General features: G+C 43.0%; 1 protein-coding gene across 1 annotated transcript in view; it reads left to right on the top strand.

Moving 5' to 3' along the window:
- The window catches only part of shh (sonic hedgehog signaling molecule), a 32,029-nt gene extending 18,105 nt beyond the window's left edge, over window positions 1-13,924 (top strand). Inside the window, exon 3 of the mRNA XM_003221928.4 lies at window positions 12,037-13,924. Within this exon, the coding sequence (XP_003221976.1) occupies window positions 12,037-12,743 (707 nt within the window). The 3' untranslated portion in view covers window positions 12,744-13,924. The remainder of the gene's footprint in view (window positions 1-12,036) is intronic.
- Window positions 13,925-20,484: the final 6,560 nt, after the last annotated feature.

A 20,484-nucleotide genomic window follows, 5' to 3' on the forward strand; every position in this document is an offset into this window, starting at 1 on the left:
AGTATGCACATTGCTTTATTATTGTTGTGACTCTGTGCCTTCAAGTCATTTCCAACTCATGGTGACCTTAAGGGAAGCCTATCACAGGGTTTTCTTGGCAAGGTATATATTTTGGAAGGTGTTTGCTGTGACTTGGTTGAGGTGATGTAGTAGGTCTGCACAAGTTTCCACGGGCAAGCAGGAATTTGAACCCTGTTCTTGCAGAGTTTTAGTTCAACTTTAAAACTAGTAAACCATGTTGGCTCTCTCATCCTTATTTGCTGTCTGGTCCTTTATTTCAGGCAACAAAAGTGCTTGTTCTGACTGAGAACTACACATACCCTGTTTCCCCTAAAATAAGACATCCCCAGAAAATAAGACCTAGTAGAGGTTTTGCTGAATTGCTAAATATAAGGCCTCCCCTGAAAGTAAGACCTAGCGAAGTTTTTGTTTGGAAGTATGCCCACCAAACAGAACACCAGAGCAGATCGGTAAATGTACGTACCATAGAGTGTTGTACATGGAAATAATGGTAGTAACAAGAAATTCTTGATAGGATTCAAGTTTATCTGGTTATGCTGGTTTGTGATGACAACTACTGTACAGTATATAATAAATGTTCATTTTTTGGTCAACAATAAATGTGAATTCTTCTTCATGGAAAAATAAGACATCCCCTGAAAATAATACCTAGAGCATCTTTCGGAGCAAAAATTAATATAAGACACTGTCTTATTTTCAGGGAAACACAGTACAGTCTGTGTGCACAGAAAGCCACTTCCCCCAAACCTAGGCCTTGACTCAACTTCACAACCATTAAATGCCCATTTCCCCATCGGTACTTCTAACTTGGGCACACAGATGTATCCCATTCAAAACACAGAGGAACAGACTTATGTATTTCCTAGGAAGCCAATGGTTCCATGATGGCAAACCCAGGCATTACTATGCAATGCACAGCTGGCGTTTGGGAGGGGAGGGGGACCATGGTGGGGGGACATGTCAGGCGAGGTCGTGTGACTGGACGAAGTGGATTTCCTGAGAGCCGCCTCGAATCCCCTCCCTTCCAGCTGGTTTCCAATGGCCGGGCTCTGGTTCCATGCCTGAGAATCCAATGAGAAGATTAAAAACCGAACAGTTCCAGGCCGGGCTGTTTCTTTGAGGCGGCCATCTCTATTTGCAAAAAGTATGATCCCGGAGATTGGAATGCGGAGGAGGCGACTTCCCTCCTGCAAGGCCTGAATGGCTGTCAGGAGGGGCAAGGAGAAGGAGAGCCGGGGATAATGAGGGCCAAGTGAACAAACCCCCTCCATTTCAAATTCAAATCCACATCTTGAGTGTTTTGGAAAAGGCTCTGAGTCTGAGCAAATAGGCCTTGGAAAGTCTTAGGCCGGGGAGGGCATTGCGGGGTCTCTCTTTTTGGAGTGCATGTGTGTGAATTGGGCTCAAGGGTGCCCCCCAACACCTGAACAAATAGCCGAGCGGGAGGAGATGGGGTGGAGAGCTGGAAGTGTCCCCTCTCTTCCCAAAGTGCCTCCCTTTATTACACAGATCAGAATGACAGTGCCGGCTCTTTATTGGATTTTAATTAGAGAGCCCCCAAAGAAGGGCCAGCAACTCAAAGGAGCAGATTTTCACACCTCCGCCAGTTTGCTGGCATGTTTGCCGAGTTGCTGCACAACTGGACCTATTCATCAAGCCCCTCTGAGTGGGCAAACAAAGCCCAGGCCGAGGATGGAGGGGAGGGGTGGGCACCGAGGAAAAGGGTCCTTTGCTTCCTTCTAACAGGCAGTGCTGTTGTGTCTGCACTGCCTCCCAACCCTTAAAAAAAGATTTTTCTGGCCGGTTCATTCTTGTCTCCCAGTCCCCAGCAGAAGAGATAAAATTGTTCAGCAAATCAATAACCATCTTGTTTTGTTTGGGGCTTTATTTCATTGCCCTTCCTGTGAAAGGCATTAGGACAAGTTCCAAAGCTTGCTTTCAGGCTCTAATAGCTCGGTCTGCAAGCCGCAGAGAGTACAAGGTAGCCACGGGGCAGGCTCCGAACCTCCAAGTGTCCCTGCCCAGCAGCTTTTAGGAGGAAATGGGGCCTGGCTGAGGAGGCAAGAGGAACTTTGGAGGACAGAGGGAAAGGAAAGGGAACGTATGTGGTTATTAAATGATATTCATCGATGGAAGGAAAGAGCAGTGCGGGGACATTGGGTGGTTTCTGGCTCAGTTAAAATTAGGCACAAAAAGTGACCAAGCATTAGTCCTGCTGTCTGAAGAACTGCAGGAAAAATGGGCTGCAAAAGTTAAGTTTTCTGAGTTTCAATATTTTTGAAATGATCTTGTTGTTGGGGCTGGGAGACATGCACTGATTATCTTTTGTATTTCATGTTTGGAAAACATGGTGGAATCACTAAGTTCTGCCCCAAACTTTTCACTTAGGAGAGTAAAACCTAGGAGCGGTATGTTAATATTCCTGATTATGATGTGATGACAGACCACAGACAGACACATAGGTTGGAAGGGACCATAAGGGCCAGCTGATTGAATCTTCCAAATTGACATTTATATAGAGTCACGTTGGCATAGAGGTTTAAGTGTTGGACTATGACCCTGGGACACTATGGTTTGAATTGGAGCTTAGCCATGGAAAGGTACCATGTATTGAGAGAACTACACTCTCTCAGCTTTAGGGAAAGGTTGCCATTACATTGACATAAAGTGACATAGTAGCAACAATAACAACAATGATATCATTGGAAGACTTCTATTTCTTAATTAATTCGTTACATGTTTAGATGCCTTCTTAATGTTATATACCTAAACAAATCTCTCATTTGTGAAACATTTGAAGGGTATTTATTTCCTCATTGCCTTAAGCTTTTGCAGTTTTTCTGACTCAATTCCTGTACCTATAAAATGGGGATGATGCTACTTGAACTCACATGACTGGTATAAGGCTAAAGCATTCCTTGAGGTGCCATGTTAAGGGGGAGAAATACTCGACTGTTAGACTAGTTGCCTTTTACATTATCTAGAGAGAACCATTGTGGTGTAGTGGTTTGGGTATTGGACAAGACTTCTGGGAAACCAGGGTTTGAGGCCTCCTTGGATGACCTTGGGCAAGTCCCACTCTCTCACCCTCAGAAGAAGGCAGTGGCAATCCCCATTTGATTTAATCTTGCTTAAAAGAATCCATGGAAAATTCTCTTTGGGGTTGCCATAACTCAAAAGTAACTCTAAAGCACACAACAGCAGTAATAACACTACAAGGACATAGCCACAAAACTCACTGAGACATAAAAATCATTAAATACCATTCAGATGCCAAGAAGGCAGTTAAAAGTAAGTAAATTCCAAAAGATTATGGAACTGGTTTAGAAAGAGAAATTTGTAAATGCATTCAAAGAAGTGACTATGTATCCTGCCTGAAATATAATTCATGGTTATTGGGTCACTGCAGAACAAGATCCCACCTCTTATACCATGTTACTTAACTTCATTAAATTTAAATGTGGTCATCTCAAAGTTACCAAGTATCCAGATTGAGACCAATCCCACTTCCATTTTCCAACCGATACAGCTCATGCTCTCAGGATGTGAAAATCTCAACTTCACTTGATATTCTCCCCACACCCTATTATTTTCCTGTTTTTGTTCTTTATTTAGAAGGTCGGCACCATGTAGCAGTTTTTGTTGGATGACTCTGGAGTAGGCATGGGCAAACTTTGGCCCTCCCGATGTTTTGGACTTCAACTCCCACAATTCCTAACAGCCTACCAGCTGTTAGGAATTGTGGAAGTTGAAGTCCAAAACACCAGGAGGGCCCATGTTTGCCTTTGCCTGCTCTGGAGACTAGGTTTAATTCCTACTCTTCCATGGAAACCTACTGTTTGGCCCTGGGAAAGCTACACTCTCTCCTCCTGAGTCTTGCCAAGAAAACCTTGCAATAGGTTCACCATAGGTTGGATAGGCTTTAAATGTGTCCAACAAGAGCAACTTCAAAATATTTTTTCTAGTCCTGTATAGTATATCCTTGATTCCTAGGAATGGATTTGTCCCACTTCCTGAACCAGCCAAATACCTTGGGTCAAGTCTGAAGCTCCACCTGTGTTGTTTAGTGAGGAACCAGATTGCTATTGTTGACCCCAGGTGACTTTGGGATGTCCATAAGCATTAGAAGCTCTCAAGGGTTTTTTGATCTTGAGCATTCAGCAAGAAACAAAAACCCCAAATCTGAATGTGAATTTGAAAGCTGCTTCTTGTTTGAGCTTGACAAGCAGCCCTTGTTTGAGCACTGATGTTTAACTTCCTGGGTAGAGCCAGAGACCCACCCAGTATGTTTGGACTCTTGGAGGGAGGTGTTACATTGTTTCAGGCAATAAATATATCTGAGGAAGTTGGTCTATTTATTACAATAGAGACAATGAAGAAAGTCTATAAGAAACCAACTGAGGCCTCAGGTCATAGAAGGGGCAAAATGACAGTGCTTGTCATGCTTTAGCTGGGACCCTTTGTTTCAGAAGAAGAGGGGAAGGCAGAATCTTGCCCTTCTCAATAGGGTCTGGGGAATAAAATATAAGGATTTGATCAGCAGACTGAAATGTACAACAGTATGAGCAATTTGACATTACTTTATCATTGGTTAGCAGACTGAAATATACAACTGTATGAGTGATTTGGCATTACTTTATTATGGCTCCATCTTAAGGAATCCTGTAGTTTGGACAACTCTTTTGCATTCCCTTGAATTACAATCTAGGTCCCCTGATTGCATTAAATTGATTTAATTCTCAGTCCATCTTCTCTGCTGATTCTTTGAGAACCATAGTCCAGGGAAATTGAATAGAACAGTAGTTCTCTGTCTTTGATCCCTCAGGTATTTTGGACTTCAGGTCTGACAAGCCTTGACCAAAAGTTAAGTGTGGTGGGGCGTCTTGGAAAAGAACTCTAAAACAAGTGGAGGACAAATGTTTGTGAAACATTGGATTCAAGCTCCCTAGCAGAAAAAGGCAAAGTACAGAGTGACCCCATTTATCCATGGATGTACTTATCCATGCCCCAAAAAATAGTCAACCATGGATGTGTTTGTAGCCTCTCTAGATCCTGCAGTGCCATTCTATGATATGCTTTTGGCCCAAGTATAGTAAAAACGTAGGGTTTGCCATTATCCATGATTTCAAGTGTCCGTGAGAAATCTTGGAATGCATCCACGTGAATATTTATTTATTTATTTACAGCATTTATATTCCGCTCTTCTCACCCCAAAGGGGACTCAGGGCGGATCTTATAGACAAACATTCAATGCCTTTTAACATAGAACAAAGACAAGACAAACATAGGCTCCGAGCGGGCCTCGAACTCATGACCTCCTGGTCAGAGTGATTCATTGCAGCTGGTTGCAGCTGGCTTGCTCTCCAGCCTGCGCCACAGCCCAGGGCCTGAGATCATATTGCATCTCACCAGACTGATAAATCCCAAGAACCCATAGAATGGAGTCAAATTGGGATAATCATGAAGAATAAGTGCACCTGCAGTGGCCCAGAGGGAGCAGCACAGTAAAGAGCTGAAAACAAGTGTATTTAAATAAAGAACATTGGTAGAAATCTTGCTTGACTCTTTTGGGGTAGCAAATACTACTTGAAGAGCAGTGTACAAACATTGAGACTACTGTTACAGCCCCTGGTGGTGTAGCATATTAAGTGCTGAGCTGCTGAACTTGCAGACCGAAAGGTTGCAGGTTTGATTCCGGGGAGTGGAATGAGCACCCGCTGTTAGCTCCAGCTTCCACCAACCTAGCAGTTTGAAAACATGCCAATGTGAGTAGATCAATAGGTACTGCTCCAGCGGGAAGGTAACAGCGCTCCATGCAGTCATGCCAGCCACATGACCTTGGAGGTGTCTACGGACAACGCTGGCTCTTCAGCTTAGAAATGGAGATGAGCACCAACCCCCAGAGTCGGACATGACTGGACTTAACGTCAGGGGAAACCTTTACTTTTTTTTACTATTGTTACTGCAAGGAGCTAACAATGTAAATTTTGTCCCTGGGGCAACCATGCAGGGAGAGAGAGAGAGAAAAAGGAGAAAATGGGAGGTTAGGTGTACTTGGCCTTCATTTCAGGTGTGTGTGTGTGAGAGAGAGAGTTCCTGCAGACATTTTCAGCGGCTTTATTAACCTTCTCTCTGTCGACACATGGCTGTCTAAAAAAGTAGGCCAATAATGAACCAAATTAAAAGTGTGCTGACCTGGGATGTGCGATGCCATTAGTAAGAGTATGGATGTGATCTGCTGTTTGAAGCACATCTCAGGGCACAGGTTCCCTCTTCTCCCTAGCAACCGTGTTGCCATGGCAACGGAGTTTCGGTGGCCACCAAGACATCATGCAGCTCCATCCTTTCTTGTGCAACAAAAGTTGCACAGAGCAATTGTCCTTGAGTCATAATCCTCCCCAACTTTCACTATGAAATAACATCAAGACAGGGATGCAAACAGACATGTCTCTGTCAGTATGCCTTCCACGTCAGTGGAGTATGGAAACAGTGCTTAAAGAAATAATCTAAAATGTTGAACCATATGCCCTGATTAGGTTCAGCACCTTGGATAGTTCCATTCAAAAAATGGAGCCAATACACTATCTAATTGAGTTGGGAGACACCAACCAATGCTGCCATCTGTTTGTCTATTCTGTCTACCTAACTTTTGTGCAATGGTAGATTACTCTGGAACCAAATAAGGACAGGATATCACATATATAATATACCTAAAATGATAAAATAATCTTCTCTAGTAGCACTACCTTTCCACCAGGTCATTGTACCCTTCTGTATTTACTGTCACTGTCGGAGTTTCTGCTCTTTCCTGTAATCTTCCATCTGAACCTTGTAACTGGAGAGGGATCAGGCCTAAGAGCTGGAACATGTAAATGACCTGTCCTGCTATTAGGGAGATGTGGCTCTTTATATTCACTTGGCAGAGGGATATATGCCATTGTTTTCTAAACTTACATGCCTGCCAAAAAAATCCCTGGAGCTTGGAGAGAATTGTGGTCCATTTCATGGCACATAGTTAGTTAAACAGGATGCTGGTTGTGGGCCTCCTAATCCTCGTGAATTGAGACACCACTAAACATATCATACCCTTCAACTCTCCTATTAATCTTGCTTTGAAACTATTTCAGACCTCCTCTCCTTTTCCCACTTCTCTGCTTAATATTCAGCTCAATCCTATGGGTGCAAACTGAGTTGAAAGTGCAAAAGTATTCATTCAATTAATTAATCGTGGGGAGGAAAGAAGAGCTGGAATCGTGCCCTTCCTAATAGGTTCAGGCAAAAGCAAACTGCTGCAGTACCTCCTAGCTTAGGTAAAGGTCTTTTTATTGAAACAGAAAATTTGGTTGTTTTTTTTGTGTGTGTGTGTGTCAGGAGCAACCGGAGTTGCTTCTGGAGTGAGAGAATTGGCTGTCTGCAAGGACATTGCCTAGGGGACCCCCGGATGTTTTGATGTTTTACCATCCTTGTGGGAGGCTTCTCTCGTGTCCCTGCATGGAGCTGGAGCTGATAGAGGGAGCTCATCCACACTCTCCCCAGGTGGGATTCGAACCTGGCAGCCTTCAGGTCAGCAACCCAACCTTCAAGTCACAAGGCTTTTATCCCCTAGGCCATCGGAGGCTCCAGTGATTTGATGATTTGTTGGTTGTGCCGAAAAGTCTTTCTGGAATGTGTGTGTATATGTATTATTATTTTTATACTTTTAAAGTTCAAACAACAGCTTGTTTTGTGTTCTCTATAATCAGGACTTCTATCTTGTTTTAACCTTGTTGTAAGGCATTCCAGGGTCCCACCTTAGGAGAAAGACAGGATAAAGTAAATTAATGGTATCCTAAGGGATGTAATAAAAGTAAGGTTGGATTCCTCAGAGAAAAGGGTATAATAATGAAATATGGTATAGCCTAATAAACAGTTTTGGTCTCTCTTCTAGAATTGGCTGGAGAACATTGGGTATGCCATGTGTGGGTGCATCTTCAAATCACTTCTCGATGTATGGTGGCTCCATGAATTTCTCCGGGGTTCCTTAGGCAAGGAGTACTCAGATGTGGTTTTGCCAGCTCCTTCCTCTGAAATATAGCATGTAGCACCTGGCCTTCATTGATAGGCACCCATCCAAGTACATTTCATAGCTTCCAACACCGGATGAGTTCTTGTGCCTTTGAGATATTCCAGCCGGGGTATGTCATGCCCCCAATATTTCAGACAGATGAAAACTGGGACACTTTTGGCCACATAACATCAGTGTGTGATCAAGAAGGCAAACATTATTAATGAGGAAAAACACAAATCAAGGAAGGGCTGCAGCTGCTTGCTTTTGCTGGAATCAACTGGGAAGAACAAGATTCTTCTCTTCTCTTCTCTTCTCTCTGCTGTGTTAACTGTTAGCACCATCTAGTTCTAGGACTGCTAGAGTGAAATCTAGAGAGGTTTCCTGCCCTTTTAGTGTTTGTGTAAAAAAGAGAATTTCAGCTGGTGTTACTTGTTACTTGAATGTTCAAGAAGCTACACTTACTAATTTTTTGATCTGCCAACACTATCTTGTTCTCACCCATTTGAGCCATTATGGAGCCATCGTGGCACAAGGGGTTATACCCTTTTGCTGGCTGAACTGCTGACCTGAAGGTTGCCAGTTTGAAACTGAGAGACGGAGTGAGCTCCTGTCTGTCAGTTCTAGCTTGTTGGGGCATGGCACAAGCCTCCCAGCAGGAAGGTAACACATCTGGGTGTCTTCTGGGCAACGTCTCTGTAGACAGCCAATTCACTTACACCAGAAAGTGACTTGTATGTTCTCAAGTCACTTCCAACATGATAAAAAAAACTCATTTTCATAGGCATTGCCATTTTGTCAAATAGCTGCTGCTAATTTTCCCTTTCCTTTTGTTGTTTTAGATATGTTGTTCCCTTGCTCATCACCTTTGTAAATGTGTAGTTTTTAATGCGGAGATGGGAAAATATGAATCTAATGAAGAAGAATCCTAACAGGGTTCAGTTCAAGCCAGACAGATCCTGTACTTAAACCCATCTTTTCCATCCCACCTTAAAGTGGCAGTTTCAAAGCAGGTGTCTCAGATGTGCAAACTGTTTTTGAAAAACGTTAAAGGTGGGAGAATGGAGAGAGAAGGATGCTGTATTGATTTCTTCCTTGTAATTGCGTATGACTAGCATCTGGGCCAGTGAGAGAGGAAGCCGAGAGACAGCCTGGTAACATTTCCTCTGCTATCCCTTTAATTCTAATGGGATGCGTGCTAACTTCATAGGTAAGGCAGCAGGTGTACAAACATGTATGGGTGGAGAGGGGAGGGCAGGGAGATTAGATTTCAAAGCCTCCTAGCCTGTCCTGGGAAAGGCATGTCTTGCTAGAACTCCTCTGTCTGGCATTATTATAATGCACATACACACAGCCAGGCACCGTTGCCAACGGTAGGGATTTTCCCAGCATTTAATTTTTTTTCAAGAAAAAAAGACTAGTTGCAGGGCTCAAAGCTCCACCCTTGAATCTGGAAGTCGGCCTCTTAACCACAGAGCCAGAGTGGGAGATGGTGGTTGCTGAATCCCATTTGAATGCGTATGTATGCAATAGGTTCAGCCATTCTCTTGTTTCACCTCCCAAGGCTAATAGCAACAAGAAGAAAAAGTGGACTAGAGATCAATGGTTGGGAAACCGAAACAGGAGGAACCAAGAAGGAGTAAACAAGACCCCAGCTGGGACTTCCCTTGAATTCTTGCAGCCTCTGAACATTTAAATACAAATGGAGATGAAAGGAACAGTCAACACGCACGTGTTTAGTCTGTGCCTACTTGGGAAGAGAGGCCACTTTCTGCTTTGGAGCGTTCCCCACCTTTCTTACTTTAAATAGTCCTCTGGCGCTAAAAACCTGTTCCTGGACTGATCCTTACTCAAGTTAAGTCCTGGATTTCCCCATATACATAGGAGCATATTAGAAGGATAATTAACAAGTTGAGGTCTGGGGACAGTCATGAACTCGAGCCAGGAATACAGTGTATTTTTCCACTTTAGCAAGGGAGGATCGCTTTCGGAGAGGTAACATAGCACAGTCACTACTGAGCTGAAGGTTCCTCTTCTGCTACTATCTAAAATAGGCGAGGAGTAATCCTTGGCCATCCAGGTGTCTTCTGCTATAGGTTTCCCCAATCTCTTTCCTCTGACCATGCTGACTGTGGCTTCTGGGATTTGAAGTCCCAAACAAACAAAAAGCCAACGGTTCCTCAAACATGCGGGGAAATTTGGAATCTCTATTAAACAGAACGAAGCAGGATTCCTGCAATATGTGCTTGTGCTAGAAACAAGATTAATTAGATCTTCAAGTGACATTTCTCTGGCAGGGTGCGCTTTGGGATTAAGTACTGTTCCTCCTGCATCTGAACAAGTCTGAAAATTACTTTTCTAGAGCAGAGCTTCCTTTTCTCTTCACCCTGGTAGGGAATTTCTGGGAGGAATCATCTAAAAGCAGACATCTTCTTTCCAGCAGTATTCTAAAACAATGTTTTTTTCTTTGGGACCAAGAAAAGTTTCCCTTCCTAATGTTTTGGGGACTAGCACCATAGTTGTTTCCACTGACGACAAATGTTGCTTTCTTTTCTGAAAATTTGCCAAGTCTTGAGACAGATTCACAATGATCCTCAAGTCCCACTTTACATTCTAGAAGAGAGTCATGCCAATATAAGATTTTCTGGGATCTACTTTGTTTATTTGTCCAGTGTATCTCAATATCTGTAAGGGACCCATTGCTAAGCAGTATCTGCGCAGAGACTTGGGGAGACAGTCAGAGATGAGAATGGGATCCACAGAGCATCCCTTTCTCATACTACATAATCACAGCAATATGATTCAATGTTTTGTACTATGAAATCTTGGAATCTGGAGTCTAGGTAGTGGTTTTTAGAATTGTCAGCCAATTGAATTGTCTAGCTCCTCACCAAACTATAAGCCCCAAGATCCTATAGGATGTAGCCATGGCGGGTAAATTGGAATCATAGTGCAATAATTACACGGTGTGAAATGATTGGATGATAAACCAGTCATCCTCATGCATCTCATACACTGACATGATTTATTTAAGCAAGTATAAAGAATCTGCAGGCAGTGCCATGGGCCAGAGACAATTTAAAAAGGAAGGAATGTATTGTTAGTGCTGAGCAACGGAAAATTAGGATTGTTGCACATTTAATGTAAATTTCAGCAAATTGACAACAAAGCGCAACAAAAAATTCTATCCACACTTCCTCTAAATGGCGAGTGGGCAGTTTGTACCCCTTCAAGTATTGTGGGGCCACAACTCCCACTAATCCCCACAACTGGATATGTTGACTGCGACAGATGGGACTTAGAGCCCAAGACCTGGAGTGCCACAGATTGTATGGGTTGATATTAAACAACACATAGGTAAAGGTAAAGGTTTTCCCCTGACGTTAAGTCCAGTCATGTCTGACTCTGGGGGTTGGTGCTCATCTCCATTTCTAAGCCGAAGAGCCAGCGTTGTCCGTAGACACCTCCAAGGTCATGTGGCCGGCATGACTGCATGGAGTGCCGTTACCTTCCCGCCGGTGATCTACTCACATTGGCATGTTTTCAAACTGTTAGGTTGGCAGAAGCTGGAGCTCACAGCGGGTGCTCACTCCACTCCCGGGATTTGAACCTGGGACCTTTCGGTCTGCAAGTTCAGCAGCTCAGTGCTTTAACACACTTCGCCACCGGGGCTAATAAAGTTCACACTAGAGATTCCCCTTTCTTGTAAAGTCTACTATGACCCAATATGATTTGGTGATGGCATCATACTTTAACCTGCTTCTTATATGACTGGTTGAGTTTGGTTGCAGGTGGGAAAATGCACAACGGGATGCCAGGATGGCAGAAATCATGTGAAGCCAAGTGAAACATTTCTTGTCCTTGTGGGTTCCATCTTTATCACCCATAAATGCTCAATGACTCTCCAATGATTCCCTGTTGCTTGCTGTGTCCTGATGCCACCTCTTTTTCTCTCCCTTTCTCCCATTCAGAGAATTCAGTGGCCGCTAAGTCAGGCGGCTGCTTCCCGGGCACTGCTTGGGTGAACTTGGAGCAAGGAGGCACCAAGCTGGTCAGAGACCTCCATCCCGGCGACCGGGTGCTGGCGGCGGACCTGCAGGGCCGGCTGCTCTACAGCGACTTCCTAACCTTCTTGGACCAGGAGGAACCTCCCGTCCGCAAGCTCTTCTATGTGATTGAGACCCGGAGCCCCCGGACGCGCCTGTTGCTGACGGCCGCTCACCTGCTCTTTGTGGCCTCGACACAGAACAACCATTCCCAACCCCAGCCCATTTTTGCCAGCCGGGTGCAGCCGGGACAACGCATCTATGTGCTGGGCCACGGGGGGAGGACACTTTTGCCGGCCGCCGTGCACCGAGTGTCCCTGAAGGAAGAGGCCTCAGGGGCGTACGCCCCGCTCACTGCTCAGGGCACCATCCTCATCAACCAGGTGCTGGCTTCCTGTTATGCCGTCATTGAAGAGCATAGCTGGGCCCACTGGGCGTTTGCCCCTTTCCGGGTGGCGCATGCCCTCCTGGCCATGCTGTACCCCGCCGGCCTCTCGTCCCCCGCCCTCTTTCCGGCTGCAGCACCGGCGGATGCTCCGGGCGGCGTCCATTGGTATTCACATCTCCTCTACCATCTTGGTCTTTGGCTGTTGGATTCTGAGACGATGCATCCCTTGGGCATGGCCAGCTGAGGGAGGTGGCACGATAAACTCCGCTTTGACCCATCGTAAGAATAAAATAAATCCAACCGGGGAGGGGAGGGGACTAAGATGAAGAAAGAAAAGGACAAGACTTTGAAGCGATAATACTAGTAGGACAGTCCAAAGTAGACTTTTAAGGTACAGGAAGACCTGAGGAAGTTTTATGTTGCCGTCGCCGCCGTTTTAGTTTATAAAATATAAATATATATATATTTTTATTTGATTTCTATTTTTTATTTTTATTTTTTCAGTCTGTTCGTTTCATTGTTTTTTGTCGTCCTCATCTCCTGGATATTTATTTCTTCGGTGTTTTGAAATGTTTTAAAGAATATGAACCCAACCTTCAAGAGCCTTAAATTGTTTCTTTGATAATTTATTATCATGTGAACTGTACACTCACAGGGAGAAGAAAAATTATTTTGCGAGGCCAAGCAAAACTGCACAGAGTTCTATTTTTCTATGTGTCATGTTGTGTGTCCTGACTTTCCAAAAGTAACCCTCCTGTCGTTCTTCCCATCAATCACATTGCTTTGCCTTCGTTCTCCCAACAGCGAGTCTTGGAACAAACAGAAGACCTATTCCGTGTGGAAGAGGGAGGGGGGATCCATAAATTATATTTTTATACACAGAATTGTAAATTCAATTTTTTTGTGAGAGAGAAAGAGAGAGATAGATCAATACTTAACAGACACATTTCATTTTTTTAAATAGTGTAAATTACAAGAATATATTATTTTAATTTAAATAGTATCAAATGTAGTGTCATCTCCTGTATTGTTTCTGTTGTCTCTGAAACACTTTTGCTTTGTGTGAGAATAACTCCCGGCCCTTTTGTCCGTCCCTTGGGAACTCCAGGCTGTTACACCACCTCATCTCATCCATTTGCGAAACTGTCGGGAGAAGATGCTCTCTTATTTTTACCTTCGAAACCAAGAGGAAGAAATTTATGAGAAAATATTTTTTAAAAAGCGCACATGTTGGCTATTATGTGACAATGGAGACTAGTTTGTACAGAGCAGTGAGGGGGGAAAGGATGTTTTGGATTAATAAACTGATAAATAACCGCTGTCAATTTACTAAAATGTATTTTTGAATATTTTGTAATAGTTTTAATAGTTTTATAGAAATAAAATGTGCCATGCACACTCTGGTTAGTATATAATAACAAAGAATTTCTGGTGCATCACATTGTTTTTCTTTTGAAAAAGCTGTTTAGGTAGGAAGCATGGATCATCATGTCATGTTAAGTTTTATTGACTGGCCAAAGCTGTTGCAATGTTACTATTTTGGTGGGGGACGGTCAATTAAGGTGGAAAAACTATAAGGGAAACAGAGATACACTGTATTAGTTCACAATTTGCATTATTTACACATTTTGACAAAAAAGAAAATTGCAAACATCTTGGTAAAGAAAGCACATCTCACTTTGGAGGCAAAGCGGAATCCTGGGGCCCATTCACACTGTAGAATTAAAGTGCTTTCACTATTATTATTATTATTATTATTATTATTATTATTATTATTATTCATGTCAGAAGCAAATTGAGAAGTCTGCAAGTCACTTCTGCTGTGAGAGAATTGGCTGTTTGCAAAGATGTTGCCCACGAGATACCCAGATGTGTTACTATCCTGCTGGGAGGCTTCTATCATGTCTCCACATGGGAAGCTAGGGCTGACAGATGGGAGCTCACTCTATCTCGTGGATTCGAACTACCAACAGTTGGCACAAGGATTTAAGCCAGTGGTTCCCAACCTGTGGGTTGCGGCCCAGCGGTAGATCATGAGAACAAAAATATGGTCTGTGAACCTCCTTCCTGTTTATTTAATTTTATTATTAAATGTTTTCTAGATTATTAAATATGGCCTTCTGTGGGCAAGCAGATGTCGACTACTGGATGACATATGTTCTGTATCAGAAGCTAGAGCTGATGTGGTCTATCCAATGCAGATTTCTGAATCAGCACCCAAAATTACCAAACCGAATCTAGAGTTGACCAAAACTGATTCGTAACCCTTTTGGTACTAATGTTGGCGAGTAGTCCCTGGTCAAAGTGGTCCCTAGTCAAAAGGGTCCCTATTCAAGTTGTCCCTATTCAAGTTGTCCCTGGTCAAAGTTGTCCCTGGTCAAAGTTGTCCTTGGTCAAGTGGGCCCTGTCAAAAAAAGGTTGGGAACCACTGGTTTAACCCATTTCTCCACTGTGGCCCCTTCAACTGCCTTGGTCCCATCCTATGGAATCCTGGAATGGCAAATTAAGAAGTGACATTTTCAGTCATCAGCTAAAGCATATCGTCTTACCAGACTAACAGATTGAATAGAATGCTGTCATGGCAATTATGTAGAATAGCAACACTCTGGATGCATCTGCACTGTAGAATCAGTGCAGTTTGACACCACTTTGGCTCAATACTATGGAATCTAGAGTTGCAGCTTGATGAGGAACCAGCACACTTTGGCGGAAAAGGTAAACACCTCCCAAAATTACATACTATTGAGCAATGGCAACTAAAGTTGTATCAAACTATAATTCAACAATGTAGTTGGCCTCCTTAATTCTGTAGTGTGAATGGGTCCATTGAGAGGCTGGATCACTATGTTGACATTGTCAGTTTCACCTCGAATTTTTACCAATATCAGGATTTTGTCACATACCTAGAATTGACCCTTTGAAGGAAATGGGGTATAAGACCACTACAACAAGCCCAAGCACAATTGTTTTTAGTATGCCAACAAAATAACTATGACTATGGCCCTACCATATAATGAAGTTTGAAACTCCATTATATAACAGTGGAGACGGGGCTTAGGTTTGAATCTACAATCTCTAATCTCTAAAAACTAAGTATTCTAGTGCTAATAGACTAGACCAGGCAGGCAGTTAGGGATTGTGGGAGTTGAAGTCCAAAACACCTGGAGGGCCGAAGTTGGCCCATGCCTGGGCTAGACAGTCTATCTTTCTATTTATCTAGTATTTACACTGCATATATTTCTTGGTATGACAAATGTAACCCATGATCTAATCAAGTCTTATTTTTAATAGTTTTTAAGCCTGAGAGTTAGGTAAATCTACATGCTTTTAAAGCATTTAAGACACCTTATTCCCAAAATGCCTCTCTGTGAGAGTCCTCACTGTGATATATCTTTTCTCTGCCTTTTGGGAAATAATTGCCCCAAGTGACAGTAAGATAGTTCTGTGGCTTGCTTGGAAACCAAATATTTATTCAAATTATCCTATTTTGGAAAAGAGTCCAGTGGGACATTTGGGCTCAGGTGCCAAAATAAAGGAGACAGCTAGGGATACTATGATAAAAGATAAAAGCACAGCACAGGTCTTGGTTACCTGCAACCCAGCATTACTTGGGACCATCCTTGCAAAAGTAGGCCATTTGGAGGGTATGTTACTAAGATCTAATCTCAAGGAATTGTTAGTTACTTTGCTCCCTTCTAACATATTGTTAGGTGGGAGCGAGAGAAGTTTTTGGTAGAAGATACATTTGTAAGGCATAATTTGGGACTGAAAACATATAATGAAAGAGTCTCTTTGGTTCATTCCCACTTTGCACCAAAAAGGAACTTTGGCCTTTGATCGTATCGAGATACAGCCGGTCGCTGAATTCCTGTCTAAGTCTACGTGTCCCATTATGTTTTTTCTCAGAGTGTGTCAATAACGCCAGCCTTATAAACCCACCTTTAGGTGGGGAGCTAAGTAAGAACAATCCTCTGCATAAAGCCATGGCCTTCTTGGGTCTTGTTAAAGTCCTTCTCTATCCACCCAACGTTGTGTCAATATCATTAAGGTTGTAAAGTCTCTGTTACTGGAATGTAGTTAATACATCTGTAGATTATGTACATTTAGGGGTGTGTGCCACGATCTATAAAAACTCGGAGTGATTGATCCTTCCCTCCTGAAAGTCTCTGCAAACAGGCGACTTAAAACTTTCTTGTTATCAGCAATGGCAGCTGAATAGTCCTCCCAGGAGCCAAACCTTGATGTTATGTCAAGACATGACCCACCAACCTTGATCAAATGACCTCTTGGGGATACAGTGGAGTGCTGGACAAGCAAGGGATGGAAACCTAAGACTAGGAAATAATACAATATACAGTTTGTGAGAGTTGCCTACTTAGGTTTACTCCAGGCCCAGAGATTTCAGAGCCAAAACCAGAAATCTAGAGACAACCCAAGTGGAAATGCCATGGAGATTTATCAAAGGTGATGTTATGAAGAGGAGCCCCTGGTGCACTGAGGATCAACTGCAGGGTATCTTAGCCAAATGGGAAAATTGGGGCTAACAAAAGAAGAAAAAAGAGCTAACACTTTTTCAAGGCAGTGCTCTCAGCCTGAGATTCCTTCTCCACATCTTGATGATCAGAGAAGAGAGACCAGGCTGACCAAATCTGGAAGCCATATAGGAGATCACACTTCTCATTTTCATTGAGGGCCATATCAGCCTTATGATTGCCTTCAAAAGGACATTTAATCCATAGATGGAGATTCCATGGATACAGAAAGCCAACTATAATTTGTTTACATAGTGGTCAGTGCTCTTTTGTTGTTCCCCAGTTTGGGTCCCCAGATGTTATGGAATTATAACTCCCATCACTTGTGATTATCCACCATGTGGACTGGGGATCATGGGAATTGCAACCCAACAGCACTTGTGACTCTGAGTTTGGGGAAAGGCTAAATGACATTTAAAGTCAGGCATCAGATCCACATGTCTTGTATCTAGATTGAAACCTAGTCTTCTGTCTGAACAGAACAAACTTCAGCCTTTTAGAGGTTACCATATCACAACTCTCATCAACTCTAGCCATGAGGAATTTGGCCTTTTGGCTAAGACCAAGTGTAGTACAGAAGTTGGAGTCCAGTATCCGGAGGGCCATGTAAAATGACACAATGGGCAGGATTTATCTCACAGGCCTTGCATTTGACACATATGATATAGGGATAAAGGTAAAGATAATGGTTTTCTCCTGACATTAAGTCTAGTCATGTCCGACGCTGGGGGTTGGTGCTCATCTCCATTTCTAAGCCAAGAGCTGGCGTTGTCCATAGACACCTCCAAGGTCATGTGGCCGGCATGACTGCATGGAGTGCCATTACCTTCCAGCCTGAGTGGTACCTATTGATCTCACATTTGCCTGTTTTTGAACTGTGAGGTTGGCAGAAGCTGGGGCTAACAGCAGGAGCTCACCCCACTACCAGGATTCGAACCACCAGTCTTTCAGTCAGCAAGTTCAGCAGCTCAGCTGTTTTGCTGAGCCACCGGGAATTCTACAATATAGGGATAGCCTTACTTTTAATCTCACTACAATCTTCTGAAGTACATTTGGACCAAGAGAGTATAACATGTCTGAAGTCCCAGCAAGAAAAAAGCTGAAACTTAGGCCAACCACGATGCCACACTTGTACACACCACCCAAAAATTCTGGGAAATGTACAAACTTCTGAAATGACAAGACAGCCTAAATACAGTAGAGTCTCACTTATCCAACATAAACGGGCCGGCAGAATGTTGGATAAGCGAATATGTTGGATAATAAGGAGGGATTAAGGAAAAGCTTATTAAGCATCAAATTAGGTTATAATTTTACAAATTAAGCACCAAAGCATCATGTTATACAACAAATTTGACAGAAAAAGTAGTTCAATACACAGTAATGCTATGTAGTAATTACTGTATTTACAAATTTAGCACCAAAATATCACGATGTATTGAAAACATTGACTACAAAAATGCGTTGGATAATCTAGAACATTGGATAAGCAAGTGTTGGATAAGTGAGACTCTACTGTATCTCTTCCTCTTCTAGCCCATTCCCATGGGCATAAATGAAATGATGTCACCCTTAGTCAACTAATAGAATTCATCATCTCTATATGGCAGGCTAATGTTTAAACCCTGCAAAATTGCATAGATTTATACACCATGTTTCTTACCAACAAAAATCAGAAGGAAACCATCTTTTTAAATCCCTGTTTGGGTGACACAAAAATCAGTCCTCCACCCGCAGCTAATGACTACTCATACACACAGATGAATATGGATCAGTTCATATACAACAATTAACCAAATCAGTCCCTTAAGTAGTGAACTCAAGTGAGGAATGCTGAATGAGGCAGAGACAAGTGGGTGGCTGAAAATGAAAAAGCCAATATCAGGATGGGATTTGCAGCAGTGTAATGGGCCTGAATACGTTGTAGGCACCAGGTCTTGGAAGCAGGGCAAACCCTGGTTAGTACTTGGATGGGAGACTGCCAACAAATCCCAGGTGCTATAACAGGGATGGGAAAACTTTGGCTCTCCAGATGTTTTGGACTTCAACTCCCACCATTCCTAACAGCCTCAGGCCCTTTCCTTTTCCCGCTCAGCCGCTTAAGCGGCTGAGCGGGAAAAGGAAGGGGCCTGAGGCTGTTAGGAATGGTGGGAGTTGAAGTCCAAATTTTCCCATGTCGATGCTATAGACTATATTTCATAGGTAGATACTAACAAAAACACCTCTGAGTATTCCTTGCCTAAGAAAACCCAATGAAGTCCATTGGGTTGCCATAAGTCTTGCAGAAACAAGACAAGATACAGATACAAAAATATCTAAAAAGCCAGTGGGGAATAAACTCATATTCTCCATGAACCCATTGAAGGTGGTCACAGCCAGTAGCATTCATGGTGGAGGTGCAATGCATCCACTCTGGATTTTATTCCAGACTTTTAAAGAATTTTTAAAGAAACTGGAACCATCCACATCTCAACCTCTCGAAACAGTTTCAGCACCATGGACAGTGTGTCCGCAGAGAAGGAGACCCCCAATCATCCTTGATTGGATGAAGCATGCATAGTAGTTAGTTACAGCTAGGTACCAAATTTAATGTTTAGAAATACTTTGCTAGTTATTTCTTCGCCTTAGTATTGAAAAATTCTACATAAATGGAGTTTATTTTGGGTGTCTTGACAAACAGGCCACATAAAGTATCTTAAGGTAAAGGTAAAGGTTTCCCCTGACATTAAGTCCAGTCGTGTCCGACTCTGGGGGTTGGTGCTCATCTCCATTTCTAAGCCGAAGAGCCGGCGTTGTCCGTAGACACCTCCAAGGTCATGTGGCCAGCATGACTTCATGGAGCACCGTTACTTTCCCGCCGGAGCGTTACCTATTGATCTACTCACATTTGCATGTTTTTGAACTGCTAGGTTGGCACAAGCTGGGGCTAACAGTGGGTGCTCACTCCGCTCCCCGGATTCGAACCTGCAACCTTTCGGTCCGCAAGTTAAGCAGCTCAGAACTCAACTATATGATCAGAGGAAACGGCTGATTGTGTCATTCAGGACTAAAAGGAAGCCCAGGCAAATTAAAGAACTCAGAAATGCAACTCATATATTATATACTATATATATATATATATATATATATATATATATATATATTACAATAATATATAATAATATATTGTATATACATATAATATTGATAATATTATAATGTATTACAATATAATACTGATAAGGTGAAGGTAAAGGTTTCCCCTGATGTTAAGTCCAGTCGTGACTGACTCTGGGGGTTGGTGCTCATCTCCATTTCTAAGACGAAGAGCCGGCGTTGTCCGTAGACACCTCCAAGGTCATGTGGCCGGCATGACTGCACGGAGCGCTGTTACCTTCCTGCCAGAGTGGTACCTATTGATCTACTCACATTTACATGTTTTCGAACTGCTAGGTAGGCAGGAGCTGGGGCTAA

The sequence above is a fragment of the Anolis carolinensis genome, chromosome 6 (assembly GCF_035594765.1).
Source record: "Anolis carolinensis isolate JA03-04 chromosome 6, rAnoCar3.1.pri, whole genome shotgun sequence".
NCBI lineage: Eukaryota > Metazoa > Chordata > Lepidosauria > Squamata > Dactyloidae > Anolis > Anolis carolinensis.